General features: G+C 34.5%; 1 protein-coding gene across 3 annotated transcripts; it reads left to right on the forward strand.

Moving 5' to 3' along the window:
• Positions 1 to 7254: 7254 nt before the first annotated feature.
• Positions 7255 to 22313, forward strand: LOC150095507 (cytochrome P450 3A41-like). 3 transcript variants are annotated; one of them, XM_090410711.1, is made up of 5 exons: positions 7255 to 7382; positions 8917 to 9013; positions 11308 to 11360; positions 13725 to 13821; positions 22026 to 22313. In XM_090410711.1, exons 1-5 carry the CDS (start codon positions 7300 to 7302, stop codon positions 22194 to 22196), a joined length of 501 nt encoding a protein of 166 aa, XP_090266837.1. In that variant the 5' UTR covers positions 7255 to 7299; the 3' UTR covers positions 22197 to 22313. The 3 variants fall into 3 exon arrangements, with proteins under 3 accessions (XP_090266837.1, XP_090266839.1, XP_090266838.1); XM_090410713.1 differs by lacking the exon at positions 22026 to 22313 and adding an exon at positions 14062 to 14192; XM_090410712.1 differs by lacking the exon at positions 11308 to 11360 and having other exon boundaries at positions 8917 to 9057.
• The last annotated feature ends 2584 nt before the right edge of the window (positions 22314 to 24897 follow it).

The following is a 24897-nucleotide window of genomic DNA, read 5'->3' on the forward strand; positions in this document are numbered from 1 at the left end:
CATTTTTAAAACAACATAAGCTATTTCTGAGAGTCATGTGGTTTGGTAGATGACATAACTTAAATTGACACTGTCTTGAGGATTCAAAATTCTCACGGTTAGACAGGAAAGTTATTCTGAAGTGCAGGTTTCTGTTCAGATTTCGGAGTATATTTTTCTGATTGATGCACTAAGAGAGTGGCGAATTTATTTTGTGCTACTTTATAATGATTCCAATGAATATCTCACTCTCTCGCGTACCTAAATCTACTAGTTTCTTCGTAATGATTAGAACAATGCTCGAAGTGTGATGAACTCAACCGATGAAGGCCTAATGAAGTTTCTCCTGCTACTGATGTGATCTGAATCAAGGTTATCTGTGAAGACAAGCTGCAGGTAGCGTAACCATTCAGCCATCATGGGAGAGAAAGTCTTACAAAATCATAGATATGCATGTAGTTATGAGTCTGCTGTAATTTCTCTTGATATAACTACTTTTCAGAGAAATTCTTAATATTTCTTGTTGCATACTTTGTGTTATGTTGATGGTACTGAACTGCTGAAAACTTATTAGGCCAGCGCTTTAGGATAATAGTCATCAGAGATGAAATTCTTAGAACATATTGCAAAAGTTGGTAGAATAGCTCAAAGGATTACTTGGATGTTGAAAAACATCACATGAACCAAGTAAAAAAGGAAAGTTATTATCCCTCTTTATATGGCTATGATTCGGTTGGATCTTGACCACTCTCCACAGATTTGGTCTTCTGGCTTTCATGGAGATCAGCAGGTGGAAGAGAGGATTCAGAGACAAGTGACTATGCTCGTGACAGGTCTGTGGAACGTTCAATATTAAAATAGGTTGGCGGTGTGTTGTTTACAAATTTAGCTGATAGGCGGAAAATGGGAACATGATAGAAATTTAAGATATTGAAGGAACTTTATAAAACTGACACAAAGAAAATTTTTCATTATGTGAAAAATAGAGAAGTAGGGGTCATCCGTGGAAGTGGTGTAAAAGTGTAGTTAATAAGGGTGTGCGGAGTAATTTTTTGCGTGGAGAGTGGTGTATGAGTGGAAGGGTTTACCGGAATTATTTGTATGTTCCTGATAGCGAATGACATTAAGGAAAGGTGTGTGTGATAGGTTTTCTATTTATATTTCTTCCAATATGTGTCTCCGGACTCCATGCAGATACCGTATACTAATCTTTCCCTCCAGAAGATTTCTTTCGCTCCCTTCACATTTGTTCTCTCAAGTCATAAATAATGCTGACGCTGCAGAGAAAAATGTGGATATCAGTTCAGTTGCCGTGTCATCCCCAAATCCTTAATAAATGAGCCTATTCGGAAGATAGGGATTCCGATTAAATCGAAACTTCTCAACAGCAGAATCCATTTTGCGACAAAGTCTTCATGATACTGATCATCCGTTTGATTAACTAACATTTAAACGAGAGTTTTTTTTTCTTGAGTAGAAGTAATAGAGGAAATGAGTAGAAGTTACTTAATGTTAGAACATATAAAATATGATTGCAGAGAAGTTACCCCTTCATTTTAATACTTTGGATCATGAATCAGTCTCATGCTTGCCCTTGGCAGGTCAACTTATATATTAAAAGGCTACCTATAATTGAAGAAATGTTTATTGGCCAACCGACCGTAAAATATGATGTCTAGAACGATCTGAAATCTTGTCATACTTGTGGACTTAGAAATCCATTCAAAGGGAAGGCGACATTGCAGTCTGTGCAGCTCCCAGTTAGGTCATTTTAGTACATTTCTGTTGACACAGTTGGTGCTTCGACACAACTGAAAGAGGTCAGTTTTTTTTTTGTAGATGTTGTATTGCTTTCCTGAAACATTTCCACTGATTAATCAAAATGCAGAAACTCTGGCTCGATATTTGGCTGACAACTTTTGCAGCTATTTTACATGAGAAATTCTTAACTGATGTCTACCCAAACTTCACATCAGAATCGCTTCTACATATGTACATTTTTGCATTTTAAGAAAATACTAATGGGTCCACATTGACATCAGTGTAATGGCCTATGTGAGAGGATGAATAATTCACTGAACTTAATTCTCTCACTCATGCCACAGCAGAGGATTCCGACTTGCACCCCCAACAGCTTTATTCTCTGTTCAGTCTGCTATATATATATAGTAGTAATATCTTAAACCGATGTTAAACCGATGTTATTCTTCTAGAGTTCCGATCTCGTAGATTTCAAATATATTAATCCTAATATAAGATAACAAGACTATGAATTTTTATGGGCATGATACAGACGCTTGTCGTCTTATGGGCAGTAATAAAAGAAAAAAAAAACTGAAGCATAATTAAAGAGACAACGGAACTGCGGTTAGAACTGAATTCTTTAACATTTAAAAACTATTACGAACTCCTAAAAGAAAAACAGCACAAAAATGTTCTCCTCATAGATGGTCGCCCAGAAATTAGAATCACGAGCGATCCAGGTCAGTGCGATTCCCCACACTAACAAAAGAAGAACTGTCACTTGGATCATGAATCAGTCTCGTGGCAGGTAAACTTATATATAAAAAGACTACCTAGAATTGAAAAAATGTTTACTGGCCAATCGTAAAAGATGATGGCAAGAACGATGTGAAATCAAAAAACATTCAACTAACCAATGTCGAGTTATACTAAAACTGTTAAATAAAATCTTCAAAATTGATCTCATACCTGAAACAATAAAGACTTCATTAATCACTGCCATACTTAAACATAGAAAAAGAAACATTAATTACAGAAAAATCACCACATTGTCTGTAATCGACCTAATCATGGTACACATTGCGTTTCGCAAACTCTCCACATACATTGTAAAACTCCGAATCATCCCGAAAATACAGTATCACTTTCAAAAATTAAAAATAAATAAATCAATAAACAACAACCACCTGGAACGTTTTACAGACCTAATAAACACTGCGTTAGATAAAATTATAATAGTGTTATTTAGTTATAATTATTTATATTTTTTTATTTTTATTGTTATTTAGTTATTTTTATTGAACTTACAAAAGCGTTTGACACACTAACAAACATAACCATGTTGAAAAAACTAACATACATCGGAATCGAATGTTGTCTACTCTAGTGGTTCAAAGCATAGACGAAAATCAGAAAGCATATCACACGTATAGGATCACGCAGAGCAAAGAGGTACCGGTAACGTGTGGAGTACTACATGGAGCTATTCTATCTCCCATGCCGTTTAACATAAACACTCACGATATTAGCTATCTTTCCTTAAAACGTGATATCTTCCAATACGCAGTAGTAACCAATAGTATTCATTCACAACAAAGCAAATATAGCTTACACAAATTGGCAACACGACATCAGTCTGATCACTAACTGGCTAACTGACTACGGCAGATATATAAACCCTGAAAAAACGAACCTAATAATATTCAAAAACCTCCAGACCTTACCAGTAGAAACTAAATATCTCGAAATCCAACATCCATATTCCTATACACAAAGCGCTGATCATAAAACTACAACCATTACACAGGGGAAAACAAGACGTTATTTGAGACTTCACTTCGATGCTGATCAAATTTGGAATAGTCCTACAAATTATCTACACAACAACCTCAGGATAATAGCAAGCAAACTACATCGTTAAAAAACATTGCCACACAAACATGAAAATACTAACCTATAAACATTATGTGAGAACATTTTAAGATGCGCAATTATATCATACGCATTCTAAGCGGCCTATAAACTTAACAGATTACAACTGTTGCAAAATAAAATGGTAAAACTGATATTCTGGATACAAAGAAATAGCCAATACTTATACAGGCAGCAAAAGCATAACACAAAATATTTAAGTTGAAACACTTATTCCACTACACAGTCATGCAAAAACATTACTTCAGTCGAATCTACAGAGCAACCAGAACAACATATAAGATAACAACACCACATTCAACAAACTACATAACATAAAAATAATCACTACGGAAAAGCCATCCGAAGCTTCTACATACCTGATAAAATGAATAAAATACCATTCGATGACAGAATCTTAAGGACATACGAAGAGCCGAAACAGGCGCAATATAGATATTATAGTGAGACTGAAAATTAGATGGAAATTACACACGCACGTACACAAACCTATAACGAAGACCTCTCACACACCATTACAAGGACGCAAACATGCCATATCCAAATATAAACCCACCGCCCTTCAAATAGGCTAAACCGTGCTCATGCAGTGATAGCCGTTGGGCACGTGTACTCGACTCTACACGTTAACTAGATTAAAGCATATATATATATGTGTGTGTGTGTGTGTGTGTGTGTGTGTGTGTGTGTGTGTGTGTGTGTGTGTGTGTGTGTTAAAGATACCAAGCAATTTTATAAGCTAGGTTTTAATCATTTTTCCCAAGAAAGAAAGTAAGTCAGGTTTGTGCATGCAAGTAGTGCAGGATGGATGTGATATACTTGTCTGTTTGCTTACTTGGAAAAAGGATTAAAACTTAGCTTATAAGATTGCTTGGTGTCTTTCACATAGTATATACCAAAGGTAAAAAACTTTCTATATATATATATATATATATATATATATATATATACGTATATAGAAAGTTTTTTAATATAATACATTTTTTGGTATGTAATTTTTAGTATAATATATATATATATATATTAAATACGGAATAAATATATAAAAATATTCAAAGAAAACAAGAGACAAAATGCAGAAAAATTATTTATATTATTATAAAATCATTCCATTATTATTATTACTATTGTACTGTCAGTTGTATTACAACATTGCACAGCTGAATGTATGTGCAATTTCACGGCAATCCATATGTAAATATGATAGATAAACATTAAGTTAGTTTTAAAAAATGCATATTTATATTTATAAAGAAAGAAGTACTCTAAAAAATTAACGGTAATTTTGAAAAACTGAATGTTCTACATTGTTAAAACGTTATTTTCTTCACCACGAAAACTATGGAAATGACTTCTGTTCGGATTTATTGATCAAGTATTTTTTAGAACAACTATGTTATACCAACTAGTTTCACCAACTGAGGCTGTTGGCATCTTCAGTGTACATAACTGATGTAAGGCACTTAAAGCTAAAAACTCTTAAAGACTAAAAATCAACCGATTCCAATTATATTTGACAAAACAGAACGCGTACAATACATGCATAGCGCGTGTATGATCTCACTTGTTATTCAGGAACGTTCTATAATTGGCACTATAATTCAGTTATTGTATGTTTAGAGATCTAATGAGGGTCTTCCAGATCTCCATCTTGGAGATCTTGTTGATCTGTTGTAATGCGGAAAGCTCGCTTTTTTTAGCATGTGTACAATGCTAAGTTTCTGAATCAACAAGACTTCCAAGAACAATTATCACTGATATCTAACAACCTCACTATGAATGGCTACCCTCGGAGACTCGTCCACAAGATACTTTTTTCTGACCCCCCACAAAGACAATGAGACGACACACAGCATATTTCTACAATCGTCATTCCCTACGTGGGGACAGTTTCTAATAAGGTTGCAAGACTCCTCAAACCTCATAGAATAAGAGTGACTTTTAAACCTACAGAAACGATTAGGCAACTCATAATATCTCCTAAAGATAGCCATCCTTTCTTCAAATATTCTGGAGTTTACATCATACCCTGGCCAAACTTCGAGAAGCCTTGAGATTAAACAAAGGGAGCACAATGGAGACGTTAATAACAATAGAGAAGAAAAATCGGATCTATCTTTTCTTTTCCCAAGAACTAACATATCAAGAGTGGGATAAAATCTCCATTCCTTACATTCCCGAATTATTAAACAAACGGCAACAGTTGCCCATTCTGTACAAAATCTTAACAGGAACCAAGGGTTTATCTTGCCCGAGATCTGGAAGATCCTCATTAGATCTCTAAACATAGAAGAACTGAATTTTAGACCGTTCCTGAATAACAACAAGTGAGATCATACACGCGCTATGCATGTATTGTACGCGTTCTGTTTTGTCAAATATAATTGGAATCGGTTGTTTATAGTCTGTAACAGTTTTTAGCTTTAAGTGTCTTATATGAGTTATGTACCCTGAAGATGCCAACAGCCTCAGTTGGTGAAACTAGTTGGTATAAGATAGTTGTTCTAAAAAATACTTGATCAAAAAATCCAAATAGAAGTCATTTCCATAATGTTCTACATTGTTATTGCAAATATCTTTTGGCTCTAATGATTCTTGTAATAATAGTAGTCACGTAATGCAGTATTTAGCTTAACAGTCACTACAGTGAATCTTTTTCAGCAATGGGCTTGTCATGTATAGCTACTGTCGGCGAAATTCTTCACAGGAGATGAAATGTCATAAGCTTCATCTTTCGGATGTACGAAGAAGTCGTACTTTTTATTTTATTTCGAATTTTTATTTTTTTAACCATTATATATAGATCAAAGATGTAGTTAGTTCTTACGAAGTGCAAGTCACCTTCATGAAGGTGACCTTTGAAGGTCACCTTCATGTCTTTTAATATAATCTGATTATGTCCTTCCAGCATTCTACTGATAACAGTTCTTCGGATAACTGGATACCTTATTTTATTCTTGTTTTCTATATTTTAATAATCTGATCAATATATTTATATTTAACAGAGTTAGAGATAAGCTGAATACCGGTCTGACTCCCCGATTTTGACACGCAAGAAACACGTGTCAAAATGAAATCCCAAAATTATCTTGAAGAAATCACTTATTTATAAACAATTTTTGAACCTTTATATTATCGAAATTCTACAAACCAGTGGCATGAACAAATATTAAAAAATCCCATCAAACGTTTCTGATAGAGGCTATAGGTTCTCATAATGGGTAATCTAATGAATACTTCTTTACCATTGTACTCAGGGATATCGTTAATTTACCTCATTTGGAGTGTTATAAGAAATGACATCATCACCTTTTTTTGGACGTTTTCTCAGGACAACATTATTGCCACAGAACATTTCTTAGCAGGAAACTCAGTATGTGATAATGACAACCGCAGTCTCAAATTTCAAATTAATACATAAAAAGGGGATGTGATGCAACATTCCTAAATGGGATTTCAGCATCTATCTTGTGTTGTAAGGAGTCACGTCACTCAAACGCTGTATGTATTGCGTGTCTCAATGATACACTACACCTATCGGGGGTAAGAAAGCACGAACCTGATATCTCATTCGGTGGGGAAGAATTGTTAACTGTTTACAGCAACTCTTTAGACACGACAGGGAATTGGGCGACAGCGTTCGGAATGGAGATATTCGAAATTAACATTCCGAACTGGCTTTTATATGCAGTGGTGGTTCAGCTGGTTACTCTGCTTGCGTCATACTTGTAAGTAAAAGCTTCCTCTGTTACAATTAATTATATTTGTTAGTGTAACGAAAAGTGTATGTCACTACATTAAAAAAAGAGTAACTGTCAGCGGCATCTGTAATTGCTGTAAATTTCCAGAATCTTAATAGAAATAATAATAATAAATAAATTATATCCGATATATATAATCCAAGAATATCTACCGTTTTCCACAAAATAAAATTAATAAGGATCATGAAAATACGTAAAGATGAAAATCGAAATTTTGAAAAAAATAAATTTAAAAATTTAATTTAAAATAAACCCGAATTTTGGAATTTCATATTATTAGTCATTCCATACTTAAAGAACTACATGAATAATTTACCACACAAATATTGTTCTTTGGGAATTCACATTAAAATCTAAGGAGAACAAGTGTTTAGAATTATTTCTCTTTTCTTTTTTTTCATTTCATTTGAACCATTTTAATGGCTAAAATTTTGCAAAACAAAATTATGTCTTCAATGCATAGACTGAACCAACTCTGTGTCAGCGGAATGTGATAATGAAGAATGTTTATTATATAGAAGAATGAATTTACGAAACGCATTTCACCATTTTAATGATTGTCTGCAATCGCTTCCTCACTTCTTCTTTTCCTTCTAATCCGCTTCCCCGCTTCCTTACCCTCCACCCTTCGTGCTGCTTGATACATCCGCAGTGCACAGCATTTAACTGAATTTCTAGTTTGATATCAATGTTCCTTATGCTGCTGATGGTCTCCTAAGAATCAGAACCCAAACGCGACTCTTATAAATTCATTCAAAGTATCAGTGGACTAAAACGAAGAAGAGAAGTTTCATGTTCTCTTCCTCTACACATGGCAACCACCGTAGGTGAGTTATTCTAGATTCTAAACAACTTGTTTTAAATCCCTACTAAGACGAAAACATTTTATGAAGGTTCCTTCGGCTCAAGTAAACGAATCTCAATAGGAATCAACAAGATCTTTCCATGCGGAAACTCATTTTTTAATTTCTTTTTATATTACCAAACAGCAAACCTGTCAGAAAAACCGACGGAATTTATATACAGTATATAACGCACTGCTCATAACTACTTCGACCGTAATTCCAAACAACCATCAACCTCAGAGCCTGTAGACACCTCTATAGGTTACATCATTTAATCAATGTATAGATTTTATTCCTCGATTGGTTTACTTAGATCATCTCTAAAATTAATTGACATCTCACTAAAATCTTATACATAAAAGAGAAAGCCAAGTACTGAGATAGCAGGAAACCTACAATTTAGGAACAGTTACGTCATTGAGGTTAAACTCTTACTTGTTCAGAGTGAAAATTCAAAATAAAATTCGAGCAGTATCATACAATAGAAACATCGTACAACTGGATATCAAAAATAATATAAGTAAATTTTAAAATTTCCTTTCTCCTCTGAGTACATGAATTTTCGATGAATAATAAAAACACAAGTGTCAAATGATGTACAATTTGATTTAAATCTGAATTATGTACTCAGATCTCGTTTTTCTATTTTATTTCAGTTATCTTACCAAGACCCATAACTACTGGCGGTCAAGAGGTATTCCATGTTTGAAACCGTATCCACTAGTTCGGACATTTCTTGAAATGTTTGGAAAGGTGAAATGCTTGAAGTTTTTCACGAAAAGTCGTCATTGTTTAAGGTTAACGCTCATCTTTGTATTGATTAAAGAAAATAATTAAGTTGATAAACTGATAATTTTGATTTAAAAATTGACTTTTAATCTTGAGTAAGCAGATAAACGGCGAAAAATATGATAATAGCGATATACATGCGGAAAAACGGTATATGAACGCGATACGAGATTTTCTGTTGAAATGATGAATAACCCACAGACATGCACGTGCTGTATAAACGCCCATTATACGAATACATCAGTTTTACGGCGAGGGGAAGCACCTTAGTTAGAGCTGACTGGAATCTAAACTTAGAAAATATTGCTTCAATTAGATTAACAAATTCAATTAACATTAATTCCTACAGAACTATTAAGTACGTCAGTTGAAATTAATGTGCTTTCACTGAAATAATGCTTTAAAGAGATATCTCAGTTGAATCACGGGCCGAATAACTTTGAGTATTCAGACTTCGAAATCTCTTAAAGGGATGTAATTGCCTTATACAACTAATTAAGCGGAAAAAGTCAGCGATAAGTTCCTGTATTAATGGAACACTTTATCCGGTTTCAAAGAGGAAATGAATAGCTATTAATATATCAATGTTGACGTAAGTCAAATTGCGTAATTGAAATATTTGAGACAATAGGATGAAATAAATATTCGTTATTACTGGGTAGAACAGAAAGCTAATAATACAAGTAGACGTTGCATTTGAAGTATTTTTACAATATAGTAGATATTAATCTGCTTTATGTGACAGATTGCTATGAATATTATTTAAGTTAACACGAAATAAATCGCGTAAGATCTTTATTAATATTCTTAGTAAAGTGAAGTGATATTAAGTTTGATATTATGGTATTAAGTAGTTACCACAATACCATGTTATCATGGTATCATATAGTTTTGATATCATACAATTTGATTGATCTCTATGATACCATATTGAGTTTCATATTAAACTTCATAGCATTAATTTTTGAAAGATAAATAATCGTTACAAAGACTGGTAGGCCGACGCACCCAAAGCGCCATCTAGTAGTGGTGATCACAAATAATAAATGTGCCTTCTGTAAAGTAGATCTCGTAGCTATATTTATTTGGATGAAGACTACGATATCAACTCCAGTGCTATCAAAATACAGTCCTATCGCCCTAACTGTACCTGAGCAGAAAGACCGAGCACCCTCTCTGCTCACAGTGCGACTCTCTTCTTGGAATGACTTACACTTCCAACATTTCCTGGCAAGGTTTCATAAAATTCACAGCCTTCACCTCCGAAAAATCTAGTCATGTAGCAGTATAATATAAACCCAAATCCATCGTGCCTTCGTGCTCTCTCTCTCTTTCTCTCTCTATCTCTCTAAGAACCCTCTTCAGTCACTTTTTCCTCAGTCGCTTATAGCTGTCGTATCCTTCTCCACTTTTCTTTCTGCCTGTAACATCGAGAACAAAATTTCCCGCTCTTTCGTGGCTTCTTTCTCTTCTGGAACATTTTTTCCCCACACAGGTTCTCCTATAACCTTCATTTGTTCAGAAATCTCTTCATTCGTCTTACCCTTACACGAAAAATGTTCTGCTAAGAGTTTTGCACCCTCTAATGTGTGGAATTAATGACGTGTTTTGTGTATAATTTCTACCAAAAAAGAAAGTAAACCTACAATGCATTCGTATCGGAATACGCTAAGAATTAGATACTGCGGAATTCCTACAGAGATCTTTTTGGACAGACCTCAGACATCCCCTATTAACATTTTGGTCTTACGCGGAAAATGAATTTTCCGCGTAAGACCAAACAGCATGCGTTATTAGAATCGATGTCTTGTATGTTCTGTGCATTTGATGAACTCAGCTGAATAATGTTTGCTGTGTTTTGGCTCAACAGTTATTTGCTTTTTAACGTACGATCTCGTTAAGTTGTAACTTTATATTCTTCCTTGAAAATTGAATATCTTTTACGGAACTACCAAAATAATCGGTGTTGAGAGACTGATAGCAGTATGTCTCTTTCTTAAGGATGTATATGACTAAAAATTCTGAACTTTTTTTTATCTTCCGCCTCAACGTGAATTATTAGACTGAATACAAAAGCACATGATACTATTGTGATTATAATTTTAGCTATATTGAAATAGTTTTATATCTTATTTGTTATCATAAGTATTATAAAAACTATTCTTCGTTAAAATTTCTGTTATTTTGATAATCTTTATGCATTCATTATACTAACAGATATTTTTCCTTATTTTAATTTTAGTTTATTATTTTTCTAGGAATTACATACTAATCAACTGGAATTGTACCGTAAAAACGGAAGGACGTTTCAGTAAGCATATAATTTGGTTATTTAAGTCTTCTGTTTTCAGGCATCTCCACTTTTCAGCAGCTGCCTGTACTCAGATTCCACTCCACACGATTTCTTCAATTCTTCTGTAGTTTATTTTTCTCCATCGCCGTTTCTTGAGGAGTTGCAGGCTGTATGCACTGAGGAAAACGGCATGGGGAAATCTGTTTCAATGTAATATGAAATCAAGGAAATATATGAAAGTTGTTATATGGGTTTGGAATGAATAGTAAATGTATGTTGACTAGCAGCTGCCCGTGTAAATGATTAGAGGGAAGACAAAGAATAGGGTCGGTCAGTTCAATAGAGAAGAAACCGTGGATACCTATAGAAAGACAATTACGAAATAGAGTTTCTGTGGGAACGCAATTGGAAGGAGTCTACGAGAGAAGGAGCATCTATCAAGTGATCGGATCTATTTTGAATACAGTATAACATTCTAAAGGAGAATTTTTGATGCAGTAACTCCTGATTTAAGAGCGATAACTTGCGGTATATTCTAAATGGAATACGGTTTCTCTTAGAGAGATATTCATGTAGCTTCTGTTGACAGTTGATGGCGTTTAGGAAAATTATAAAGTGTATCACATGTCTACAGCGAGAAGTATAATGCTGGTTATCACGTTTGGTTATCACGATGATTAATTTTTTTGTCTATTTCATTTTCTTTTCTTGCTGTTGTGTTTAGTAAAAATATGTTCCTCTTGATCGTGGTTAAAAAAACTGTAATGGTGATATCCCAGTTTGCTACTTAGCAAAATGACTATAATAAATCATTACATAATAATCATGCGAAAATAATTTGGGATGAGAAAGATCGAGAGAGAGAGAGAGAGAGAGAGAGAAGAGGAAGAAGAAGAGGGGGGACTTCCGAATTATCAACTTTGGACTTCGTTTTAAGTTACTAATAACACGACAAGTTTATGAGCGCTGTTTCAATTTGAATTGAGAAACAAATGAATAAAACCAAACAAAAATGAACGTAAAATATGGCTAATGAATAACTAACTCTTATTTAGAAGTATTGGTCAAGTGTTAATAAACTATTTAATAACCAACTAGTTTCCCCGGCTATTGCTATCGGCATCTTACAAATAAGGTAAGCAAAGTAAATTACAAACTAGATGTTAACTGACAATTCTAATTCAATAACAAAATAGTATTGAGCGTGAAACAATACACGCGTCGCGGATACATGATTTACTTGTTGAGAGACATTTTGTAGTTGGCACTGAAGTTTATTTCATGTGTGTTTAGTGATCTGATTAAAGTCTTCCATATATCAGGTAGGATTAAACCTTGATTCCTGTTGAGGTTTTTTGTGTAACGAGCGACTGTAGCTGCTTCTTTGAAGATTCTGGAACGCTAGTTTTCTTCTATATATAAGGCATATAGCTTTTATTTCATTCAATAATGTGGTGGGTTGTAAAGAAGTGGGAAGAAAGGCCAGATATATCTTGTCTGTTATTTCTTACGGTGTGTTCCCTTTGTCTCATTTCTGACCAATGTAACTAAGACCACAGGAACAAGGGATGTTGTAAACTCCAGCATACTTGTAGACAGGATGGAAGTCTTTCGGTGATCTTAGAAATTTCTGAATAGTTTCAACTGGCTTGAAGGTCACTCTAATATTGTGTGGTTTTAGGAGGAGAGCCAGTTTTTTGGAAATGGTAGCAATGTATGGAATAGTTATAGTGGTGATATATTGGGTGATATCACGTTGTCTTTGTGGTATGTCAGAGAAGAGAATCTTGTTGACGAGTCTTCTAGGGTAGCCATTTAAGGATAGGTCGTTGGATATTGTAGTCAATTCTTCTTAATTCTCAGATACGTATATTAAAAACTCACAACATTTTATTGAAAAATTAAAAACGTCCCTATCTCTGAAGATGATATACTTGCTAACCTTGATGTTACTTCCCTTTTTACCAACATTCCATTAAATTAAATATTAAAAAGTTATTAAATGGTTTAACACTTGACCAATACTTCTAAATAAGAGTTAGTTATTCATTAATCTCTGTGGTCAAGAATTATACCAATTTCAAGTAAAATATGACTGTTCATCAAATGATTTTCCAGTGGGAGGGGAATCTGACACTTTCTTCAGATATGTAAGAGTACGATGAAAGATAGCAGATGATTAAGGGACTTAGGGGAAAATATGTGGGATGATTCCAGATTTATTTAAATTCGTTTTCTGAGTTTAACTGCATCAATACCTTATTTTGTTTCCAAATTCATATGTGATATCACAACCGCAGCCAAATGTTATTGTTTTACAGCATATTTAAGGTTTCTAAAGTTCTTTATGAGAAAGAAAAGTTTTCAAATTTTGTCTTACAGGTCAAAGGAAGGTCGACGCCCAAGTCTTAATCTTGCCAAACCTGAGCTCTTTAAAGATTTCTTAGTGAAGGATTTTAATTTCTACATAAACAGAAAGGTAAGTTAAAAGAAAGCTTTTGTAATTGGATGACCAACGCCCAAGTTCCCAGTCATGTTTATAAAGTATAAATTTTTCCCTACTTCAATTAAAGTACTGCATAATAGTTGAAATAAAAGACTGTAACACTGGGAGAAAATTAAACGAAAGTGGGTCACGATGGATATTGTGTTTTCTTAAAATTTCTCCAGATTTCTTAAATTCCTTCTAGCACATTTTTTTTCTTTTACATTTTTATAGGAAGAGAACGGAAACAGGAAAGGATGCTGAAACCAAGTCGGACAGAGCTGTTTTCATTTCAGACAAATTATTAAGACTACAATCCTGTAAGAAATAATTATTTTAATTTCCCGACGTTTCCACCTTCAAATAAAGGTCATCATATGGAATATACACATATATATATACAGAAACAAACTATATTACATTTCACACAGTATGCTAAAGAGACAATGACTTGACCAACGGTTATTCTACTGTTAGTGAAAAAATAAAATAAAATAAATAAATGAAATAAAATAACTACATCAAAGCCATATTCTGTTTATAACAACATCAGAGAAAATTGTTCATATAAATTATTTTATTGCAGCAAGCGTGACAACCTAAATTAACTTGAGAATTGTTATATTAGATTTAAGATCCTGAATCCCTATATTCCTATTCATAATTAACTCTTAGGGTTAATGTAAACAACAGGTGCTTTTCCAGTCAACTATATGTAAAGTATTCAGGGCATGGTGAGAAAGGCCAGCGTGCTTGTCCTGTTTCCCCTATATAGAGCAAATTACAGTTGCAATGAATACGGTATACTCCAGGATGGGCGAGCAGAGATAGTGAATCCTTGGATGAGTTGAGTAAGTTCTTTCATTTTGCAGGAGATTTAAAGATGGCTTTAAGGTTGTATTTCTATAGTATTCTGTTTATTTTATCTGATATACCTTTAATACCTTTTTGAGAACACTTTCACTTTTTTTTGAAGTGTGGCATGGAGCGAGACCGCAGCCAAATTGTTATTCTGGATGGGACCCCCCTCTTTTCTCCAATACTTTTAAGTATTGGTCGCTTTTCATCATGCGGTCAACAGCCACTAGTAATCCTGGATCGTCAGGTGTAAAACAACCATAGAACATCTTTTTAGCTAAGTGTTTAAGAACTTATTGAAGGTGAGCGGTAGAAGTCGCTGATTTGCGAACATATGGTAGTCCCTCTCCTTGGAGAAAGAAATAGTTCTCCTCTGAGAATATGACCTTCTTCCAATTCTCGTCCAATTCTTTTACACTTTTGACCACTGGAGCCTCTTTTTCTGCATAGCCATCGTCAGCAGTTTTTTTCTTTTTTTTTATCTGTCCTCCCTCCTTGCTTCCAACAATTCTCGACGAATTGTCATGTCAGAAACATTAATCCCACTAGCTGCCAAGTCTGTTTAAATCTACAGCAGACAATCTTGGATTCAGTTCTTTTCCTAACTAGTAAACGATCTTTAGCAAGCGATCAGGAGAAAAGGTGTCTTCCTAAACCTCTTTAAAATCGCATTAACAGTACTTAACCAACTCCACACTCATTGAAATTTGTTTTTCAGTCATGTATGTGTGGAGAAAAGCACATATACATGAGTTTTTTACACCATTTTTGAACGCCTTCTTGGAGATGTATCCATTTTATAGCAAACAGAATGAAGCAAACACGAATTTCAACTTGTTTACACTATTAAACAAGCACAACACTATTAATAAACACTGCAGAGACAGTTAATACACGCAGCAATCAACCAAAACTTTAGATAACTCCTGAAAGATTTGTGATTTTTATTGGTTTATTAAGTGTTTTCTTAGAATAAACTATGTATTCTTAAATTATTATTGCATTTTTAGTGTAATTATTGTACTATAGTCCAAATTTTCTTCCTTTATGAGACTTGAAAGCAAACTAAGATATCCTACAAATGGTTGCTAGCCAAAGTCTAGTAAGTCCAGTGGTAGGGCTGCAACCTTTAAGCCTCTGGACCCGCTTATTGGAACCGCATTTCCTCATTTCCTGGTGTTATGGTTATTCCGCCAATACTCGGGCGTCAGGGCCCCGTCTGTTAGAATTCAGGCTGCACCTCGTGGAGGTGGAGTTGACATTTGGTTAGGAGAGGCTGTATCTTGCGCTGTCTCTAACCCATTAGCTAGCCCTTAGAGGAATAATGAAATAATATCAAAACAATTATAACAGACGCTGCCAATGAATCACTGGAAAAAAAGAGGAAATGGCAGAGAAGAAAGGGAATTAGAAAATGGGATGATCAAATCGCTCAATTTATTGAAGAGAAAGGGAATGCTTTCAAAAAATACTTAGCAACAAAAATCTCAAGATGACTATACAGAATACAAGAGAAAAAGAGCAGAGTCGCTAAACAAGCTGTAATAAAAAAACACAGAGAGTCCTGGACAACTTTGTCTCTGAGCTTGAAACAGATATTACACGCCTACAGTCCAAAACTTTTAAAATATTAAATAATTTAAATGGAGATCTTAAGAGAAAATGCACGTCTTTCACCCATCGATCAGAATACCTGGCTAAGTTATTATAAAAACCTTTGGACTCATAATAAAGATTTTGAAACAATAAACTTCGATAACGGGATACTCTTGGATCCTATATCAATAGACGAGCTAGAAACATCTCTACAAAGTTGTAAAAACCATAAAACGCCAGGTGAAGATGGGTTAAATACTGAATTATTCAAATATGCAGGCCCAAACCTCAAAATTCGTTTTCTTAAACTAATAAATAAAATATGGAATGGTGAACCATCACCAAAAGACTGGCAAAAGACAATATTATTCCTATAAACAAGAAGGGTGATATTAATAACTGTAAAAATTATAGAGGAATTAGTCTCCTGAACTCTGGATATAAAATCTATAGCAGAATTCTGAAAAAACATAGTCCCAATCCTATGAAGATAAGATAGAAGAAGAAGAGCAGAATGGATTCAGAAGAGGCCGCTCTTGTGCAGATGGATATTTTACTTCAAACTTTTATTGGAAAAATATAAAGAATACAATATTGAAACACATATTGTTTTTGTTGATTTTTCTAAGGCATTTGACAGAGTTAACCGCAATAAACGTTTTTGAAATATTAATAAATGATAGAGCTCCTCATCACCTAATTGAACATCCATGAGAATTTATAATACAAACAACATGATTGCAGTAAAAGTTAATGGAAAAATCTCTTATTGGGAACCTATAAACAGGGGAGTAAGACAAGGCGCTAGCCTATCGCCAATTCTCTTCACAATCTATATGAATTCTATTGTAAGACAGTGGAGACTATAAGTACATGGTTATATCCCAAATAACAAACGCGCTAATATAGACACAATACTGTTTGCAGATTATCAGGCTGTACTTGCAACCTCTGAAACTGATCTTCAGTACTCTATCCATCATCTTAATCTAATAGTAAAACATTTAATATGAAAATTTCAAAAGAGAAGACAAAAGTAATATCACCTAACCTACAAAGAAGAAAGAGACAGAAATGAAAACTATAATTTTCAATATAGCTTTAAATATTATAAATCAAGTTTTTAAACCTTCGAAGGTACAAACCTATACTTGCATTAGAGCTTACAAAACATTAGCAAAACCAGTGCTGACTTATTGAAGTGGGGCATGCACGATCAGAAAAGGAGATGAGAGAAGAAGAACTGCAGCAGAAATGAGATTTATGCGGAGAACCACGGGATACATCTTATTATATCATAAAATGAATAAAGAAAGCATGGAGAAATGAATGAACAACAAATAATAGAATATACCCACAACTGTAGATGGAAACAGCACATTGGAAGAATGGACAATAGTGGAATCACCAAACAAATCCTTGAATACAAACCCATGGGGAAGAGATCTGTTGGAAGACAATATAAATGATGGAATGAGGCCGTAACAGGCCCCGAGGCCAAATACAAGATAGGAAAATGATGATCATTGTACTACAGTATTTTATAACATAATTGCAGAAATATGATTTAGTTGTTACTACTGTTGAGAATGGCGCCGAAATCGCATCGTAACAAGGCAACGTTTAAAGCCCGAGTTGTTAGTACTGATTAAACATAGTACTGCAGCAGTGATGATGACAATTTATGGAGGAGAAGTTGACATTAGAAATATCTCGATTAAAAGAAATTATAAGAAAATCGACCAAAAAATTGGCAAAGGTGGAAAAACGTTTGAATAAACTTAGACAGGATAAGAAAAATGATCAGAACAAGAACAGGAAAGAATTACTGAAATTGGTAATCAAAATATAAATAATAACAAGGTAAGTCAGTTAAAATCTAAGAAAAAAAAGGTGATATAGTATGGTGACTCAATCTTAAAATTTGCGCTTGCCGATGAAGTCACCACTCCTAGTTTCCCTGGAGCGAAAATTAAAAATATGACAAACGTAATTGAAAACCAAAAAAAGAAAAGTAAGAGAGATGGTAGTTCTGGTAGGCACTGATAATTTAAGTAGTGACAATTATAGTACGAGAGAATATATGAAAGGTCTAGTGGAAGAAGCGAGAAAGAAATGTGAGAGGCATTTGTAGGATTGCTACCTGGATATGATAGTAATGAGTTAAGGGGAGCGATAATTGCATGAATGATGTGTGGAGTGTGCTTGATGGCAGAAAAAACTTGTATAAGAGGAATAGAGAAATTACTTCTTGGTATGGGCCTTAATGCAGAGAGTCAGGGAAACTAGATCATGAAGGGAGGAATGGGAAAATATGTGTGAAAGTTCAACTATGGTTTTTGCAAACGTGATAAAAATATGAATGTCTTTGAACATGTTTATGTGTGTGGCGAAGCGGTGGAAAAATATGCTTTGGGTTCGGACCTTTTAAGTAATTATGGGAGGGAAAAGAGAAAATTCTAGCACAAGACCAAATATACTGTCTATCTAATTATACGAATGAGCTAGGTGGTAATTTATTATGTCTATATACAGATGCCAGGAGCATCAGAAACAAAGTGGTTGAGTTCGTTGATTTATTGACTACGATGTGGCCTAAGACTGCTAGCATTAGTGAAATGTGGCTATCAGAATCAGATATGGTAAAAGGGATCGATTGCAATGTGTATACTATTTTTAGAAATGACAGAAGCGATAGGAGAGGAGAAGGGGTGCTGCTAATGATATCAGATGACTTCAGTCCAGTTTGGGTAGAAACACATGAAAACAATGATGGTAACAGTGTCCCATGCAGCGGTGAGTTAGAGTCTATCTGTTGTGAAGTGGAGGTTAACAAAATGAAATATATGGTGGGGTGTTGCTGTAGACCTGGCGGCTCAGTTGCAGTGGACAAAGAAATGCATCGCCAATTTAGCGTTAGTGTATCAAACGAGTGATCAGTATGGGTGACTTTAATTTTCCAAACATTGATTCGGTAGAAAAGCATTCTCATGATAAGAAAGAAGAGGAATTTATTGAATTGTTACGAGACAACTTTCTCAAGCAGCATGTGAAAGAATGAACTCGATGTCAAAGACTTCCTCATAGCATGCATCAATAGGGGTCTAAATTAAGAATATGGCTATTTTACCACCAATTGGTGACATTGATCACGCTGTGCTTTCTGGAAAGTATCTAATTTTATTGATGCTCCGATTAAAACAGGTTACATGCTGAACTACAAAGCTGGAAATTATGATAAACTACGAGAATACTGCCTTCGGTTCCATGGCATCAGTTACTGAATGGGAAAAAGGTTATTAATGCATGGAATCTTTGAAAAAAGTGCCTAAATGAGTTAGTATCTGAAAGTATCCCTTGCGTTTCAAGAATAAATACGTTGGGAGTGAAATGGATGTACAATCTTATTAAGCAAGAGATCCACAAGAAGAAGATGATATGGAAAGAGCATAGTGAGAATACGAATGAGAGGAGTTACTAAATATATAATGCTCAGGCCAGAAAAGTAACGAGCACTGAGGAAAGCTAAATCAGAATATGAAAATAAATTGGCCATGCAAGCTAAAGGCAATTCAAAAGAATTTTATCGTTTTGCCGCAAGCAAAAGAAAGAATGAATGTGAAAGAATAACATTATTGAATGCAGATGCTAATCCAGTGTCGGAAGTTAATGAGACTGTTTAGTTAAGTGCTCGCTTTGCAAATATATATATCAACCAGGTGTATGTAGCATGGTGCTACATTGGATGAAAGGTTAGAGGTTTGAAAATGAGGTTGAAGAGCTGTTGCATAACCTGCATAAGAATTTGTCTATAGGGATAGATAGAATATCAGCTCGTTTGATAAAAGAATGTTCAGCCGAATTGGTTAGGCCTTTCACATGTTTGTATAACTTGAGTCTCAGGTCAAGAATGATACCAAAGGAAGGGAAGGAATGTATGATAGTTCCATTGTACAAGGTTGGTGCAAAAACTGGTGTGTCTAACTACTGACTTTTCATTATCTCAATTGTGGTAGTGAAGATTTTATAGAAGTTGGTAAGAACTCGCATACAGGAACGGGTAGACAAAAATTCGATACTCTGCAAGAAACATCATGAGTTTAATAAAGGAAGGTCATGTTTTAGCAATCTGTCCATATTTTGTAACAATGTTACGACCCAGTTGGATAACGGGAATGGATACACTATGATAATTTTGGATTTTTATAGGGCATTTGATAGGATACCACACGAAAGGCTGTTGCTTAAACTGGAAAATATGGGATTGGAATATAAAAAAGTGGTATACATATTTAACCACTGGTTAAATATGTGACCAGTGGTATATCTCAGGGCTCAGTCCTTGAGCCATTATTGTTCAATCTATACATTAATGACATCAGGGGTCTAACATCAGATGTGCAATTGTTTGCCAATGATGTGATAATAGGCAGGGCAATCAGGGATGCTACTGATATTGAGCACTTACAAAATGATTTGAATAGGCTGGAAGTTAGGGCAAACGAAAATGGCTACCAGTTTAAATGTCAGTAATTGGCGTGATCAGAATTCCAGAGGCATATCATATCAGCAGGGTTATGCTACTAGAAACTGAGTAGGGAAGGGATTTTGGCATATTGGTGGATAGGAAGTTGAAGTTCAAAGGTCACATAGTAAAAAGTTGCAAATACATGTCAGAGGATAATTGCGATGTTGATGCGAATCTTGAGATGTATAGATAAGGAAGTTATTTTGCCTCTTTATAAAGGCTTTGATACGACCAAACTTCGATTGTGCACAGATTTGGTCTCCCCCAATTGCAAAGGGATAAATAAGCTGTGGAAAGGGTGCAAAGAAGAGTTACAAACATTATGTCTGGGTTATGGAATTTAAATTATGAGAACATATTGGGAATATGTAGATTGCAGACTCTGGTTAAAAAGAGAAAGAGGGTCATATAATAGAGGTCTATAAACTTTTTAATGGGTGTTATAGGATATTATCTGATGAAATTTTTCGTTATATGGAAGATTGGGAGAGAACGCGGGAGCACCAATGAAAGTTAAGTTTGTTCGCAGTCAAGAAACGGGTAAGAGCTAGGTTTTTCTCTCTGTGAGAGAAAAACCTAGCTCTGAATGAGCGAATGAGTGGAATAGTTTGCTTTTAGGGGTAGTGCATCTAGTGTGAATGATTTTAAGGGAAGGTATGATAGCTGGTTTGGGTGATTTGTCGCTTTGCTCGCTGAGTACTTAACTCCCTGGAGGTCTCAGATAATAATAATAATAATAATAATAATAATAATAATAATTTGTTCGCTACACTGTAGATGAAAACGCATCTTTTGTAGATTGGGTCAACAAAACATTTGTATTTTAATAAAATAATAATCTTGAAGCCAGTAATTTGATTATCACTGACATAGCACGTGACCAGCAAGTGACTTGCAACCGACAGCGATGTGCAGTACGCTATCAGGTACAAGTTTTATTTTACTCTGTATTATTTGTTTATTTTACAATCCTTCAGAGATGGGATTCGTAGTACAATATGCCTAAATGGATCTTCAAGTCATATATTCATTAGAATAATGTCCTTCACACAAAAAAATGCATAGGACGTTCCTTACTACTTTATTTTTTAAAACTCCTTCATACAACCTACTGCATTATCTGCTAATATAATTAGAATAAAGTACATTAAGAATAAGTTATCACTGTTAAAATAATTAATTAGTTACTTGAATAATAATTATTAATATATTTCAGCACCTTTCATTTGAGAATCCAATAGGAGATAAAATGCTGTCGCTGCAAGAAGGAGAAAAATGGAAAAGAATACGAACTATCATGAGCCCAGCATTTAGCACGGGGAAGATGAAGAAGGCAATTAATGCTGTATATTCAAAATTTTTAAAGATCACTATTGGTTCCTTATAAATAATTCATCATTAAAATATCACGCAAACTGTCACAAAAATAGTTGGCTGGGGTTAGGAGAATACTATGATTACGATGTAAAGACAAATAAAATCGGACATCACTTCCGAATAAAGGTCGGTTCATATTGAAACACTTTCATTATTAATGAGCGATTATAGTTTATTTTGCTGAGTTAGGAAATAGGACACATGCATTCAACATCTCATTATACCATTTCTATTTAATGTGTTTAAACGCTCGGTGTTCTTTCAGCGAGGTTTATACAATGGCAAATCGTCTTCATAAAAACCATAATTGTATCTAATGCTTTTCCTTTCGGAAAACCTCAAAACATTCGTTTTTCTGAGAATAGAAGCCACCCCACCTTCTTTTGAAACCATTTAACTCACCTTCTGTTAAAAAGCCATTGTAACGATCTTCACATTCTAGACAAGTTTAAATTTCATATAAAACACGAAGTATCGTCGGTTATTTGGTATTTTATTCGAAAGAGTGTTTTCGGTGCGAACTGAATCACTAATCAGTAAATTAATTATGGATGTGGAATAACTTCAAAATATAAAAGTCATCGGCATAAAACTACGGAATCAAATACGAAACAAATGTGGAAATCTGAAAGAATAATAGCCTCCTTTTTGCAGAGATATTGAGTGTCTGGCTCAGGTTGCCGAGTGGACAATATCTTGAGTTAAACTGTACCGTAATATGAAATTTTCTTAAAGATCTTTAGATGACGACCACCCTATGTGAGACTTTAAACACGAATACTGGGCTTTTTATTCTCCACAAAAGCGTTATCGGTTTATCTAACCTTAGTTTCAAATTTCCGTCTGTGAAATGCCGAACAAAATACAAATTCTAATGAACTGTTTTGCCCTAGAATATTCACAATACTGTATTTTAATTTCTCCAAGTGTTTCACACCCTCTGAGAAGACACAGAATCAGTTGTATCGGTGATCATAGCAAACAGTTTTTGTACATTAACGAATTTAATGTTACAATCATTCAGTCCTTTAAGCAATCCTTGTTGTTATTTATGGTTCATAAAGCACCGACAAAACTGTGCTTGGTGGGTCCTCTTTGATTTGTACTAGTTTTGTAAATTGTGCGGGAAAAAATCTTGAAAATATCTCAACACCAAACAATATGAATGAACATCATCCAGCTTATTTGAAGGTATGACTTCTGCTATACAGCTCTATCCTGGAAGGATAAATATCGTTTACTTCTAGATCTAGATTACTCGTGTTTACCAACTACATGTCATATCATAATAACGAAAACAATCTTCAATAGTTACAGGATTTGACTCCACAATCGGTATAGTTCCAGTTTCGTACCCATACGTTCTGGATAAGATGGTTAAAATAGTGTGCCGAATATATATTTTAGATATTTTTGTACGCAAATTGCGTTTCTTCTTAAAGGTTTCAGGAATATAAACCCGAGTTTCCTAGAGGAAAATTCTTCCATTCTCTTATGAGACCTGCTAACACAGCATCGTATGAAATGTCTTCATAAAAGTAATTCCCGCCTTGGCGTGACACGAACCTAGGCGTTTACAACCTTAGGGACACATGCAAACCGACTGAGCAACTGAGGTTTTTACATGTGGAATAATAACTTAAAATTCTCGAACATTTTCTATTTATCTTACCATAAATATAAAACTTGATTCACAGATGATGACCAGGAACCTTTTGTTAACCAGATCTTATCATGGCGCGTCATTGTCCATTTTAGAATTTCCACTGTCGGTCTTCTGTATGCATATAAATTTTAACGGATCTGAAGACCAATGTACATGATTAATTTTGGAAATTGGAAGTTGCACGTTGAGGTGCAAATATTTATAAACCTTGAATTTCCTCAACAGGATTAAAGATGAACTCCTTGAGTTGACTACTTCTTTCTTGGGCTCTCTTTCGGCGTTTTCGTGGCAACACGAGTGATTTCTGCTACCAGTATCACACACACACACATGCACACACAGTCTTCTGTAGCGAAGATATCCTTATAAGTATTCTTTCCTGTTTTTATGCTTTTTTTAAAAAATATATAGACAGTTTTATACATTACAAGTGGAAAGAATGCACTCGCCTGTCTCTAAGTTACTATTCACTACTTTACTTAATATACAAGCGTCACAATATACAAGACATTCGCTTGCATTACACCTTTAATAACGTTAAAGGCCATCAGTTACATCTGATAGAATTCTTTCCTGCTCATTTCCTGCTATTTATGGAACTTTCGTAGTACACTCAATATCGACGATTTCCTTTGGTTCAAGACTTGGGTGCAAATCCCTTCTAGAACTAGAACCTTTATAAAGGCTTTTTAATTGTACGTAATTTAGTCGATCTCATATGGAGCTGCATTATCTTTTTTTTTTTTAAATTCTGGAAACTAATCTGAAAGAGCATTCGATATTAATAGGTATATTACGCAGGCACACATCCTTATTGTATCCAACCGTTTTTTGTTTTGTTTTGTTTTTAATTTTTAATGTAGAGCCCATACACGAAAGGTTTGTTGATCAACCTATAGTACATTAGTACCGTGTATGCAGTGCTGAGCTATAAGGGGCTCGCGCGAGCCCTTTGTTAATTTTTTCTCAAATTTGTGAGCCTCTTGTTCTTGTTTACTTTTTTTTTTTTCAAAAGAAAAAAACAACAACATAATTTTTTGAAATT

Source organism: Typopeltis vanoorti, chromosome 20 (genome assembly GCF_054136105.1).
Source record: "Typopeltis vanoorti isolate ZY-2024b chromosome 20, IOZ_Tvanoo_1.0, whole genome shotgun sequence".
Classification (NCBI taxonomy): domain Eukaryota; kingdom Metazoa; phylum Arthropoda; class Arachnida; order Uropygi; family Thelyphonidae; genus Typopeltis; species Typopeltis vanoorti.